This window comes from Lepisosteus platostomus, chromosome 26 (genome assembly GCF_059453375.1).
Source record: "Lepisosteus platostomus isolate fLepPlt1 chromosome 26, fLepPlt1.hap1, whole genome shotgun sequence".
NCBI classification, from domain to species: Eukaryota; Metazoa; Chordata; class Actinopteri; order Semionotiformes; family Lepisosteidae; genus Lepisosteus; species Lepisosteus platostomus.
In genome coordinates, this window is record NC_142636.1 from 13,818,763 (window position 1) to 13,832,722 (window position 13,960).

Below are 13,960 nucleotides of genomic sequence, written 5' to 3' on the forward strand. Positions count from 1 at the left end.
ACCTTTGGGTAAAAAAACAAACAAACAACAAAGGTAGCTCCTCGGATGTCTGGTATCTGTAGTCCTCAAACGCTTCTTCCCCCCTCCCAACCCTGCTGATATTTCCTTTTGTATTCAAATCCGAGCCGAGCTCGAGCCCCGTCCGAGTAAGGAAACGGGTGCCTGGTCGTTGTAGTTCTTCTGGCCGGGACCGGCCGCTGCAATCCGGCGGCGGTGCCCTGCCGAGGAACTCCATTTCCCAGGAGGCAAAGCGGCCAGCCGGTGCGTCGCCCTGCGTCAGATCTGTAGTAGCCCAGACAGAGACGGGGGGGAGAGAGAGAGAGAGAGCGAGCGAGCGAGCAGTGCGGCGCTCGGCGAAACGGTTTAAATGCTGTCTCTCTCCGTGGAGGATTTTTAAAGACAAAAAGAAAATAAGGACACCCGCCGCCCGCCTGGCCCCATCCAGCGAACCCCGACCTCCCCTGCCCCGACACCCTCACACAAAGACATGAGCGGCAGCGGGCGGCCCAGGACCAGCTCGTTCGCCGAGCCGCCGGGGGCACCTGGAGCCGGCTCAGCCGCTGCCGGATCGGGCGCTGCCGGGGTGAACGCCGGAGGAAAGTCCGGGGCTTCGCAGGCCTCGGGGTCGGGCTCCGCCGGTTTCGGAAACCTGAAGCTGGGCAGTGAGTTCGAGCCGCCGTTCCTCTCTCTCCTCGGCGTCGGGGCCGGGGGTGACGGGGGTGTCTGGCGGGCGGACGCGGCGGGGGTGTGGGGTGTGGGGGCTCGGCTGGGGCGGTGAGGAAAAGACCGGATCCCGGGAGGAGACGGGGAGAGGCCTCGGGCGAAGGCAGGAGAGCAGGGCGAGCCGGGAGAGTCGGGGGCAGGCTGGGATTGGGGCTGGCGGGGTTGTGAGGCCGGGTGGGTTGGGGCTGGGGCTACCGGGTGCCTGAGACTATCCGCCGGCTAGCTGGGGTGGGGGGACCGGGGCGGATCTGATGCACCACACAGGCACCGGCGTGTTTCGGTTGCTCCGGTCCGAGCCCAGGTGCTCTTGTTGAGGGCGGGGGGAGAGGGTACCTGTGGCCGCAGTCGGACAGCAGAAGCAGCCCCTGCACCTGCTACCTGTCACTGGCTGGTCTGGGATCAGGATCCAGGTCCTGGGTGATGTCGCTCTGTGACGGAAGCCCTCAGGGTTTTAAATACTTCCGAGGAGCGATTCAGTCCCTACATGCATTGTGTCGATCCTGGGACGAAGATCGTTGTGGATCCGTCGGTCTGAGTGCTCTTTCAGAACAGCAGTCAAGTGATTGATCTGAATCTTGCTTTCGGAGTGTTAGTGTGAAGATACAGAGGAGCTGGACTGAGTGTCTCTACAGTGACTCTACAGCTCTGATGATGATGAAGGAGTGTTAGTGTGAAGATACAGAGGAGCTGGACTGAGTGTCTCTACAGTGACTCTACAGCTCTGATGATGATGAAGGAGTGTTAGTGTGAAGAAACAGAGGAGCTGGACTGAGTGTCTCTACAGTGACTCTACAGCTCTGATGATGATGAAGGAGTGTGAGTGTGAAGATACAGAGGAATTGGACTGAGTGTCTCTACAGTGACTCTCCAGCTCTGATGATGATGAAGGAGTGTTAGTGTGAAGATACAGAGGAGCTGGACTGAGTGTCTCTACAGTTACTCTACAGCTCTGAGGATGATGGAGTGTTAGTGTGAAGATACAGAGGAGCTGGACTGAGTGTCTCTACAGTGACTCTACAGCTCTGATGATGATGAAGGAGTGTTAGTGTGAAGATACAGAGGAGCTGGACTGAGTGTCTTTTCAGTGACTCTACAGCTCTGATGATGATGAAGGAGTGTTAGTGTGAAGATACAGATGAGCTGGACTGAGTGTCTCTACAGTGACTCTCCAGCTCTGATGATGATGAAGGAGTGTTAGTGTGAAGATACAGATGAGCTGGACTGAGTGTCTCTACAGTTCCTCTACAGCTCTGATGATGATGAAGGAGTGTTAGTGTGAAGATACAGAGGAGCTGGACTGAGTCTAAAGTGTAGTCTTGACATTTTTAATGTACTGACCTGATGACGAAGGGAGGTTTTTAGAAGGTGTGTCCGTTACCTCAGGGTGATGAGGCGGAGTGAGTGTTGTAATTTTTTTCCACACCTGAGCTGATGATGGTGAATCAGAACTTTTGAGTTATTCGGATCTGTTAGTACAGTACAAGATGTCTCTGAACCTCGATATATACCCACTGTCCATCATCCCTGGGCTTTATGATTCCAGTCGTATTATTATAAGAATTTCTCTATGTGTCTGACAGCCGTATCCAGAGTAAAATGCATAAAACACTGAGTTCTGTGAATGTGATGTATATCAGCACATTGGCTGCGAAGGTGCAGAGCTGTGTGTGCTTGAGGAGCTGTTTCTCAGGGCACAGAGGGAAGGTCACAGTATTACAGAGAACCGTAGGATCTGCTGTTTCAGCATATGTTTGTCAGGGAAGAAGGTACATAAAATAATTATAGACTGAGGTGGGGATATGTTTTGAGGGTATTTTTTACCAGGAGTCATCTGGAAAGTTACACCACTGCAAGAAGAATAGTCCGATGTAGGAACTGATGTCCGGGGGTGTTTGTTTCCCAGGGGACAGCAGCAAGGTGACAACGGTAGTGGCCACACCCGGCCAGGGGCCGGACCGCCCTCAGGAAGTGTCGTACACGGACATCAAGGTGATTGGCAATGGGTCGTTCGGTGTGGTGTACCAGGCCCGGCTGCTGGACAGCGCTGAGATGGTGGCCATCAAGAAAGTGCTACAGGACAAGAGGTTCAAGGTACTCAAGACTCCAGACCTGTTTAACTACTCCAGTATAGGACTGTATTATACATCACAGTATAGTGTAACTCCAGTGTAGTACTGTATTATACGTCACAGTATAGCGTAACTCCAGTGTAGTACTGTATAATACGTCACAGGATAGTGTAACTCCAGTGTAGTACTGTATTATACGTCACAGGATAGTGTAACTCCAGTGTAGTACTGTATTACACATCATAGACCAGGGTAACTCCAGTATAGGACTGTATTGTACGTCTCACACCAGTGGAGCTCCACTATGGGACTGTATTGTATGTCACACACCAGTGGAACTCCAGTATGGGACTGTATTGTACGTCTCACACCAGTGGAGCTCCAGTATGGGACTGTATTGTACGTCACACACCAGTGGAACTCCAGTATAGGACTGTATTGTACGTCACACACCAGTGGAACTCCAGTATAGGACTGTATTGTACGTCACACACCAGTGGAACTCCAGTATGGGACTGTATTGTACGTCACACACCAGTGGAACTCCAGTATAGGACTGTATTGTACGTCACACACCAGTGGAACTCCAGTATAGGACTGTATTGTACGTCACACACCAGTGGAACTCCAGTATGGGACTGTATTGTACATCACACACCAGTGGAACTCCACTATGGGACTGTATTGTACGTCACACACCAGTGGAACTCCACTATGGGACTGTATTGTACGTCACACACCAGTGGAACTCCAGTATAGGACTGTATTGTACGTCACACACCAGTGGAACTCCACTATGGGACTGTATTGTACGTCACACACCAGTGGAGCTCCACTATGGGACTGTATTGTACGTCTCACACCAGTATGAGTACAGAGCTGGTACCACAGTAGTGTGTTGCCATGGTAACGCTGTCCCTCTCGCTCTCAGAATCGGGAGCTACAGATCATGAGGAAGCTGGATCACTGCAACATTGTGCGTCTGCGCTACTTCTTCTACTCCAGCGGAGAGAAGGTACCGTCCTCATCACACACCACCGCTGTCAGTGTGTCTGTATTAACCCCTCTCTCTCAGTGCAGTGTTAATGTACTGGAGTGTCCAGTCAGTGTGTCTGTATTAACCCCTCTCTCTCAGTGCAGTGTTAATGTACTGGAGTGTCCAGTCAGTGTGTCTGTATTAACCCCTCTCTCTCTCAGTGCAGTGTTAATGTACTGGAGTGTCCAGTCAGTGTGTCTGTATTAACCCCTCTCTCTCTCAGTGCAGTGTTAATGTACTGGAGTGTCTAGTCAGTGTGTGTATTGACCCCTCTCTTTGTCTCTCAGAAGGATGAGGTGTACCTGAACCTGGTTCTGGACTTTGTTCCTGAGACAGTGTACAGGGTGGCACGGCACTTTCACAAGGCCAAGCAGACCATCCCCATCCTGTACGTCAAGGTGAGCTCCTCTCTCTCTCCTCTTCACTGGTTTGCTGTTCTTCCTCGGTGTGTGTCCGTCTCTCAGTGGGCAGAGTCGGTCGGCGGCGTTTGTGTGCTGTGGTATAGCAGCCGAGACGTCCGTCTTCGCTGTGCGTGACCTCTGCCCTTGGCCGTGTTGCAGGTGTACATGTACCAGCTGTTCCGCAGCCTGGCCTATATCCATTCCCAGGGCGTGTGTCACAGGGACATCAAGCCCCAGAACCTGCTGGTCGACCCCGACACAGCTGTCCTCAAGCTCTGCGACTTTGGCAGGTAGGAGAGTGGGGGTCTCTGTCGTCAGCTCGCGTTCCGCCATCTTTCTCCAGTTCCAGGACCTGGACTGTAGCTGACCGTCATGGTGGTTTTATTTTCTCATTACCTTTCTGATTCTTAGTAGATCCTGCCCCTCTGCACTCTGATATCTCTCCTGTCTCACTCCCCCGGGCGCTGACCCTCTCCTGTCTCACTCTCTCGGCCCGTCTCACTCCCCCGGGCGCTGACCCTCTCCTGTCTCACTCTCTCGGTCCCTGTCTCACTCCCCCGGGCGCTGACCCTCTCCTGTCTCACTCTCTCGGTCCCTGTCTCACTCCCCCGGGCGCTGACCCTCTCCTGTTTCACTCTCCCAGTGTCTGACCCTCTCCTGTCTCACTCTCTCGGCCCCTGTCTCACTCCCCCGGGCGCTGACCCTCTCCTGTCTCACTCCCCCGGGCGCTGACCCTCTCCTGTCTCACTCTCTCTGCCCCTGTCTCACTCCCCCGGGCGCTGACCCTCTCCTGTCTCACTCTCTGGGTCCCTGTCTCTCTCCCCCGGGCGCTGACCCTCTCCTGTCTCACTCTCTAGGCCCCTGTCTCACTCCCCCGGGCGCTGACCCTCTCCTGTCTCACTCTCTGGGTCCCTGTCTCACTCCCCCGGGCGCTGACCCTCTCCTGTCTCACTCTCTGGGTCCCTGTCTCTCTCCCCCGGGCGCTGACCCTCTCCTGTCTCACTCTCTCGGCCCCTGTCTCTCTCCCCCGGGCGCTGACCCTCTCCTGTCTCACTCTCTGGGTCCCTGTCTCTCTCCCCCGGGCGCTGACCCTCTCCTGTCTCTCTCCCCCGGGCGCTGACCCTCTCCTGTCTCACTCTCCCGGCCCCTGTCTCACTCCCCCGGGCGCTGACCCTCTCCTGTCTCACTCTCTGGGTCCCTGTCTCTCTCCCCCGGGCGCTGACCCTCTCCTGTCTCTCTCCCCCGGGCGCTGACCCTCTCCTGTCTCACTCTCCCGGCCCCTGTCTCACTCCCCCGGGCGCTGACCCTCTCCTGTCTCACTCTCTGGGTCCCTGTCTCTCTCCCCCGGGCGCTGACCCTCTCCTGTCTCTCTCCCCCGGGCGCTGACCCTCTCCCGTCTCGCTCTCTGGGTCTCAGTGCGAAGCAGCTTGTCCGTGGCGAGCCCAACGTCTCCTACATCTGCTCGCGGTATTACCGCGCCCCGGAGCTCATCTTCGGCGCCACCGACTACACCTCCAACATCGACATCTGGTCGGCCGGCTGCGTGCTGGCGGAGCTGCTGCTGGGGCAGCCCATCTTCCCCGGGGACAGCGGCGTGGACCAGCTGGTGGAGATCATCAAGGTCAGGGCAGAGGGCGCCCGGGTCCGGTCGGGGGCTCCGCCCCTCTGGCGGGGTCTGACGACGTCTTTTTTCCCCTTCGCTCTCAGGTTCTGGGGACCCCCACACGGGAACAGATCAGGGAGATGAACCCCAACTATACAGAGTTCAAATTCCCACAGATCAAAGCTCACCCCTGGACAAAGGTACTGACCCCTTCTCCTGTTAATGTACTGTGGTGTCCAGTCAGTGTGTCTGTATGAACCCCTCTCTCTCTCAGTGCAGTGTTAATGTACTGGAGTGTCCAGTCAGTGTGTCTGTATGAACCCCTCTCTCTCTCAGTGCAGTGTTAATGTACTGGAGTGTCCAGTCAGTGTGTCTGTATTAACCCCTCTCTCTCTCAGTGCAGTGTTAATGTACTGGAGTGTCCAGTCAGTGTGTCTGTATTAACCCTTCTCTCTCTCAGTGCAGTGTTAATGTACTGGAGTGTCCAGTCAGTGTGTCTGTATTAACCCCTCTCTCTCTCAGTGCAGTGTTAATGTACTGGAGTGTCCAGTCAGTGTGTCTGTATTAACCCCTCTCTCTCTCAGTGCAGTGTTAATGTACTGGAGTGTCCAGTCAGTGTGTCTGTATGAACCCCTCTCTCTCTCAGTGCAGTGTTAATGTACTGAAGTGTCCAGTCAGTGTGTCTGTATTAACCCCTCTCTCTCTCAGTGCAGTGTTAATGTACTGGAGTGTCCAGTCAGTGTGTCTGTATTAACCCCTCTCTCTCTCAGTGCAGTGTTAATGTACTGGAGTGTCCAGTCAGTGTGTCTGTATTAACCCCTCTCTCTCAGTGCAGTGTTAATGTACTGGAGTGTCCAGTCAGTGTGTCTGTATTAACCCCTCTCTCTCAGTGCAGTGTTAATGTACTGGAGTGTCCAGTCAGTGTGTCTGTATTAACCCCTCTCTCTCTCAGTGCAGTGTTAATGTACTGGAGTGTCCAGTCAGTGTGTCTGTATTAACCCCTCTCTCTCTCAGTGCAGTGTTCATGTACTGGAGTGTCCAGTCAGTGTGTCTGTATGAACTCCTCTCTCTCTCAGTGCAGTGTTAATGTACTGGAGTGTCCAGTCAGTGTGTCTGTATTAACCCCTCTCTCTCTCAGTGCAGTGTTAATGTACTGGAGTGTCCAGTCAGTGTGTCTGTATTAACCCCTCTCTCTCTCAGTGCAGTGTTAATGTACTGGAGTGTCCAGTCAGTGTGTCTGTATTAACCCCTCTCTCTCTCAGTGCAGTGTTAATGTACTGGAGTGTCCAGTCAGTGTGTCTGTATTAACCCCTCTCTCTCTCAGTGCAGTGTTAATGTACTGGAGTGTCCAGTCAGTGTGTCTGTATTAACCCCTCTCTCTCTCAGTGCAGTGTTCATGTACTGGAGTGTCCAGTCAGTGTGTCTGTATGAACCCCTCTCTCTCTCAGTGCAGTGTTAATGTACTGGAGTGTCCAGTCAGTGTGTCTGTATTAACCCCTCTCTCTCTCAGTGCAGTGTTAATGTACTGGAGTGTCTAGTCAGTGTGTCTGTATTAACCCCTCTCTCTCTCAGTGCAGTGTTCATGTACTGGAGTGTCCAGTCAGTGTGTCTGTATTAACCCCTCTCTCTCTCAGTGCAGTGTTAATGTACTGGAGTGTCCAGTCAGTGTGTCTGTATTAACCCCTCTCTCTCAGTGCAGTGTTAATGTACTGGAGTGTCCAGTCAGTGTGTCTGTATTAACCCCTCTCTCTCTCAGTGCAGTGTTAATGTACTGGAGTGTCCAGTCAGTGTGTCTGTATTAACCCCTCTCTCTCAGTGCAGTGTTAATGTACTGGAGTGTCCAGTCAGTGTGTCTGTATTAACCCCTCTCTCTCAGTGCAGTGTTAATGTACTGGAGTGTCCAGTCAGTGTGTCTGTATTAACCCCTCTCTCTCTCAGTGCAGTGTTAATGTACTGGAGTGTCCAGTCAGTGTGTCTGTATTAACCCCTCTCTCTCAGTGCAGTGTTAATGTACTGGAGTGTCCAGTCAGTGTGTCTGTATGAACCCCTCTCTCTCAGTGCAGTGTTAATGTACTGGAGTGTCCAGTCAGTGTGTCTGTATTAACCCCTCTCTCTCTCAGGTTTTTAAGCCCCGTACCCCCCCTGAAGCTATTGCTCTGTGCTCTCGGCTGCTGGAGTACACGCCAGTGACACGGCTGTCCCCGCTGGAGGCGTGTGCTCATGCGTTCTTCGATGAGCTGCGTGAATCTTCAACACGACTGCCCAATGGTCGCGAGCTGCCCCATCTGTTCAACTTCAGCCCCGTCGGTCAGTCTGATTAAAGCTTATCTGTCCTGTCTGTCCTCACCTGTCTCTCTCTCTGGCCCTGTTGTCTGTCCAGTCTCACTGGAGTGTACACCTGTCTCTCTCTCTGGCCCTGTTGTCTGTCCAGTCTCACTGGAGTGTACACCTGTCTTTCTCTCTCTCTCTGGCCCTGTTGTCTGTCCAGTCTCACTGGAGTGTACACCTGTCTCTCTCTCTCTCTGGCCCTGTTGTCTGTCCAGTCTCACTGGAGTGTACACCCGTCTCTCTCTCTGGCCCTGTTGTCTGTCCAGTCTCACTGGAGTGTACACCCGTCTCTCTCTCCGGCCCTGTTGTCTGTCCAGTCTCACTGGAGTGTACACCTGTCTCTCTCTCTCTCTGGCCCTGTCGTCTGTCCAGTCTCACTGGAGTGTACACCTGTCTCTCTCTCTGGCCCTGTTGTCTGTCCAGTCTCACTGGAGTGTACACCTGTTTCTCTCTCTGGCCCTGTCTGTCCAGTCTCACTGGAGTTTTAACCTATTTCTCTCTTTTTCTCTCAGAGTTGTCAATCCAACCGCAGTTGAACTCCACACTCATTCCTCCACATGCTCGCACACAAAACACGCCCACTTCACACGGTACGTTTCCAAATGTCAGTATCTTTCTATCGGTGCCAGTTAGGGAGGTAGACAGGCAGGCAGGCAGGCAGGTAGTCAGGTAGGGAGCCTGTGTACAGGTGTGACAGGCAGGTAGTCGGGTAGGGAGCCTGTATACAGGTGTGACAGGCAGGCAGGTAGGCAGGCAGACAGGTAGGGAGCCTGTGTACAGGTGTGACAGACAGGTAGTCAGGTAGGGAGCCTGTATACAGGTGTGACAGGCAGGTAGGCAGGCAGACAGGTAGGGAGCCTGTATACAGGTGTGACAGGCAGGTAGTCAGGTAGGGAGCCTGTGTACAGGTGTGACAGGTAGTCAGGTAGGGAGCCTGTGTACAGGTGTGACAGGTAGTCAGGTAGGGAGCCTGTGTACAGATGTGACAGGTAGTCAGGTAGGGAGCCTGTGTACAGGTGTGACAGGTAGTCAGTAGGGAGCCTGTGTACAGGTGTGACAGGTAGTGAGGTAGGGAGCCTGTATACAGGTGTGACAGGTAGTCAGGTAGGGAGCCTGTGTACAGGTGTGACAGGTAGTCAGGTAGGGAGCCTGTGTACAGGTGTGACAGGTAGTGAGGTAGGGAGCCTGTGTACAGGTGTGACAGGTTGTCAGTAGGGAGCCTGTGTACAGGTGTGACAGGTAGTCAGTAGGGAGCCTGTGTACAGGTGTGACAGGTAGTGAGGTAGGGAGCCTGTGTACAGGTGTGACAGGTAGTCAGGTAGGGAGCCTGTGTACAGGTGTGACAGGTTGTCAGTAGGGAGCCTGTGTACAGGTGTGACAGGTAGTCAGGTAGGGAGCCTGTGTACAGGTGTGACAGGTAGTCAGGTAGGGAGCCTGTGTACAGGTGTGACAGGTAGTGAGGTAGGGAGCCTGTGTACAGGTGTGACAGGTTGTCAGTAGGGAGCCTGTGTACAGGTGTGACAGGTTGTCAGTAGGGAGCCTGTGTACAGGTGTGACAGGTAGTCAGGTAGGGAGCCTGTGTACAGGTGTGACAGGTAGTGAGGTAGGGAGCCTGTGTACAGGTGTGACAGGTTGTCAGTAGGGAGCCTGTGTACAGGTGTGACAGGTTGTCAGTAGGGAGCCTGTGTACAGGTGTGACAGGTAGTCAGGTAGGGAGCCTGTGTACAGGTGTGACAGGTAGTCAGTAGGGAGCCTGTGTACAGGTGTGACAGGTAGTCAGTAGGGAGCCTGTGTACAGGTGTGACAGGCAGGCAGGTAGGTCACCTACCTCTGTAAGGGCTGTCCGTGTCTAAGTGCGGTCTCTGTGTCTCTCCAGCAGAGGGCAGTGTGGTGTCAGACAGCAGTGCGGGTCAGACCAGCTCGGCACCAGGACCTCTCAACAACAGCACCTGAACCCCCGTCCACCCATCTGTCCGTCACTGTGTCTCATCTGTCCGTCACGACCCCCCCTCCCCCTCCCTGGCTCTGGCAGTAGGAGGCACCATGAAAAACTCTTAGAGGCACACTCGGTCCCTGCTGACCGCAATCGCCATCCACAAGCTCAGAATCCAGAAATACATCTCTAGTGCTCTTAATGTTAACATTTGACATTAGTTTTTATTGTTAGAATAGAGGCCTAGGATCCAGCTTTATCTGCACTGACGCTGACAGAGCAGTCCGAGCCGCCCAGGGTTTGACTGGACTGACCGGACGGCGTGCTACATGGGTCAGTAATGTACGCTGGCAGCTGAGATTCTCATCGGGCTCCCGTTGCACAGCAAAGCTGATCCACTCCTGGTTTTGCAGTGTCGGTAGAAACGGCCGTGGAGTCAGTCCGGCCTAGCCTGCCGAGGCCCAGAGTGCTCTGTCAGTGTCGGGGTGCTTCTGACAATAATCAGAGTAACAACATCAACGGTAATAATGTGCTGATAGTAATAGCGATGATGGCGATATAGGATGCTGCCAGACTGAGAAATAGGCGGGTTGTCTTTATCTTCTACAATTTATTTTATTATTTTTTTAATTTCTTTTTATAAACACAGCTATTTATTTTAATATTTAGATTAGGGGTTGATTTTTTTTTATTTTATTTTATTTTTTTTTTATAACCGGGGAGAAAAGGCATTTTTGTTTTTGCTGGTTTGGAAACCCAGGAGGCACCCACAGCTGGTGTCGATCTCCCAGTGCGCAGCAGTCTGGTCCACTCCCGGGTGTTACGGCCTGCAAGCTCTTGTGCTGGGGGGGGGGACTCCGGTCAGTGTCTCTGTTGAGCCGCTCAACAGCGTAGACGGACTGTGGGGATGTGAAACTAAGACGAGACTTTGCTTTCCTGTCTTCATCAGTACAGTTTGTACCAGAGCTTGGAGCCGATGAGCCCTGGGACAGATCAGACTGCTGTGCACTGGGAGTCTGACTGACAGCCCTTTCACACCTGGAGCGGATCAGACTGCTGTGCACTGGGAGTCTGACGGCTCTGTGCATTGGTATTTGGTCTAATCGACTCGGGCATCACAGTTCAAACGCATTTCAGATTTTTTCTGTTCGGTTCCTTTTTAGCTCTCTTATTTCCATCGTCCTTTTAAAAATGAACCTTTCAAGTCGAGGCTGAACAAGTGAATTTAATCTGGTTGTAAACTACGAAGGGCTGTGGTTTTATATTTTTATTAAATTAAAAAGTTCATCTAAATATCGGAGTTTTTCTTTTTTTGCTTGTTTTTAATTCTTCACATTTTAACAGGGAAGAATTTCTGCATTTCTCTAAATTCTGTTGCATTGAAATTTTTATTTTCCGATTCCTCTCTGCCTGCGTTCTGTAGCTTGAGTGGCCTCTTGTGGCTGTTTGGTGGAAGAGCAGCCTGCTGCTAAATTTCCTCAAGCGCGCTCTCGTCTTGAGACAAAGTCTTAATATTTCAGGAGGGACCTTTTAAATCTGAGATACGTTCCAGATTCTGCTGCGTCAGCTCCAGAACCTGGGAGTGGAGTGAGACCCGTCTCAGACAGTGGGCCAAGGCTAAAATATTATTTAAAAGAAGCAGCTTTTTAACAGTAGATGGGCGTCTTCACATGTAGCAAGAGTGGAGCAGATGAAAGAAATGTTTGGGATGTCAGAGGTACAGAACACACTCCCTTTGCACAGCAGTCTGATCCGCTCCAGGTTTTGCAGTGCTGCCATTCGCACTCCCAGGGCACAGCAGTCTGATCCGCTGGGTGTCGCCTGGTCACCCTGCGCATGCACGCCAGCTGATCCGTGTCTCGCCAGCTGCTAGGGGCCTCACTGGAAAGGCTGGGTATTTCAAGATCGCTAGATGAGCAGGAATCGCTCTGTGCGAGTACGAAACAGGGGCCAAGTTTTCCTTTTCCGTCTCCGTAAGGGTGCAGTCTGCCGGAGCCTAGCAGCTGGTGCCGTGAGTGGATCAGACAGCTCTGGAGTGGGAGCCTGGGTCAGGTCACCCCCCTCCCCTCCCCCCCCAGTTCCCTTGCTCCTGGTGTGGTGTGGAAGGGACAAGGGGCAGGGGAGCTTGGTTTCAATCAGGGGCAACCCGAGTCGTGACTGTAGGCCGCCTGGGGACGGGGGGCCCCCTTTCCTCCGTGAATGTCCCGGGGTTGAGAACAGGCTGGTCGATTCCAGGGGATTGACTTCCTCCCGTCTTCGGGCGCCCCCCCCACCCCTCCACGCTCCGTCTGGAGCCCGTCGCCTCCTGCGTGCGCGCGCGGAGCGAGGTCCTGCTGTCGGGGAGAGAGAGGCCCGAGCGGGAGTGTGGCCCCTGGCCCCTGGCCCGCGGCCCCCTCGTGGGGCCCTGCTCCCGCCCGGAGGCGGACGGATCTCGTCTCCCAGCTGTGCTGCTCGCTTCCTGTGGGCAGGAAGAGGCCGTGATGCTGAGACCCCCTGGCCTGCGCAGCACAGCCTCTCTGCCCCCTCCTCCCGGCGAGCTCTGTAAATACCCACTTCGCCTTCCTCGTTTTTGTTGTGGTTAGAAATACTTCGGTTGTCGTTGTTGTTGCGGTGTTTCTTCCTGCGGCTCCCTGTACAGACTGTGAGGTTGCGGCTCTCTCTCTCTCTCTCTTTCTCTCTTTCTCTCTCCCTCCTTCCCCCACCGGACAGCTCCAGGGGGATTCTCGCCGAGAGGTGCGTTTCACTCGGGAGACCTGTGGCATCCCGACTCCGGAAGGGACAGTCCTCTGTGCTGCGGGCCCCACCGGACTCTGTTGGACAACCCTGGTTCGAGGAGGGCAGTGTCCCGCAGTCACGTGGTTTTATTTTAAAGACTCCCACCCCCGCTGTGCTGACAGAAACACGGCTGCGGTCGATATTCTTCAGACCCCCACGTCACGTAGACTGACTCCCAATAAGCAAACAGCTTGAAATATGCAGCCCTTGGTTGAGATTCTGATACAAGAGCCCTGTATCCTGTCACACCTGGAGCGGATCAGACTGCTGTGCACTGGGAGTCTGACTGACACACTGTCACACCTGGAGCGGATCAGACTGCTGTGCACTGGGAGTCTGACTGACAGCCCTGTCTCACCTGGAGCGGATCAGACTGCTGTGCACTGGGAGTCTGACTGACAGCACTGTCACACCTGGAGCGGATCAGACTGCTGTGCGCAGGGAGTCTTAATCAGTGTTAGTGTGGCAGTATGTTCCTCACAGGGGACAATAACTCTTTAACTCCGGGTTCCTGGTCAAAATGAAGCCGGAATTTGAAATGTGCTTTTGTTTGTCCGCGTGTCTGTACTGTGGTTTTTAATTTCCTGTGGTCACTTCTGGTAGTGGAGCTGTGCCGGGGGGGGCAGAGATGGAGAGTGAGCGAGGGAGGGAGGGAGGGAGAGTTCTGTTCAATCTGTTGGTCTAAAATAATTAAACTCTCGTTAATAAAGTCATGAAACTGTCTCGGCTCCTTCCAGTCCAGTGCTGTGTCTGTTGTCCTGAACCGTGCCTGCTGTTCTTAGCTCTGCGCGTTAATGCTGGTGCACCAGGTCACTGTGTTGCTGTTACCCCCAAGCTGTGTGATGACTGTGGTGACCACAGCACTGATTCCATCGAGAGGATCACAGCCCTGGACTATAAATTACTTGAGTGTTTGACACCAGGCCTGTCAAGGTGGGAGCAGTGACTTTACAAATGCTATCAAATGAGGAGTACAATTCAGCAGGTTCACAAATCACCATTGTATCACCAATTTCTGGATGGTTGTAGGCTTTCATTGTGACTAATTGTAGATATTTCTACAAGATATTCATTGCGAATGAGTGTCTGTCA

The 13,960-nt window shown here is 53.4% G+C and overlaps 1 protein-coding gene across 2 annotated transcripts; it reads left to right on the forward strand.

Annotated features, from left to right (window-relative positions):
• Positions 1 to 144: 144 nt before the first annotated feature.
• Positions 145 to 13,591, forward strand: gsk3ab (glycogen synthase kinase 3 alpha b). 2 transcript variants are annotated; one of them, XM_088620525.1, is made up of 10 exons: positions 145 to 662; positions 2,627 to 2,814; positions 3,724 to 3,807; positions 4,116 to 4,226; positions 4,389 to 4,519; positions 5,646 to 5,850; positions 5,937 to 6,032; positions 7,953 to 8,139; positions 8,673 to 8,750; positions 10,037 to 13,591. In XM_088620525.1, the coding sequence occupies exons 1-10, from the start codon at positions 488 to 490 to the stop codon at positions 10,111 to 10,113; spliced, it is 1,332 nt and encodes a 443-aa protein (XP_088476651.1). In that variant the 5' UTR covers positions 145 to 487; the 3' UTR covers positions 10,114 to 13,591. The 2 variants fall into 2 exon arrangements, with proteins under 2 accessions (XP_088476651.1, XP_088476652.1); XM_088620526.1 differs by having other exon boundaries at positions 155 to 662; positions 10,040 to 13,591.
• Positions 13,592 to 13,960: the final 369 nt, after the last annotated feature.

What these genes read in the sequence shown, in the direction of transcription:
- gsk3ab (XM_088620525.1), top strand. Translation starts at nt 488, where the DNA reads ATGAGCGGCAGCGGGCGGCCCAGGACCAGCTCGTTCGCCGAGCCGCCG. An exon ending in TCCCCATCCTGTACGTCAAG is followed by an intron (nt 4,227 to 4,388) that starts GTGAGCTCCTCT and finishes GCCGTGTTGCAG; the next exon opens with GTGTACATGTACCAGCTGTT. An exon ending in AGCTGGTGGAGATCATCAAG is followed by an intron (nt 5,851 to 5,936) that starts GTCAGGGCAGAG and finishes CTTCGCTCTCAG; the next exon opens with GTTCTGGGGACCCCCACACG.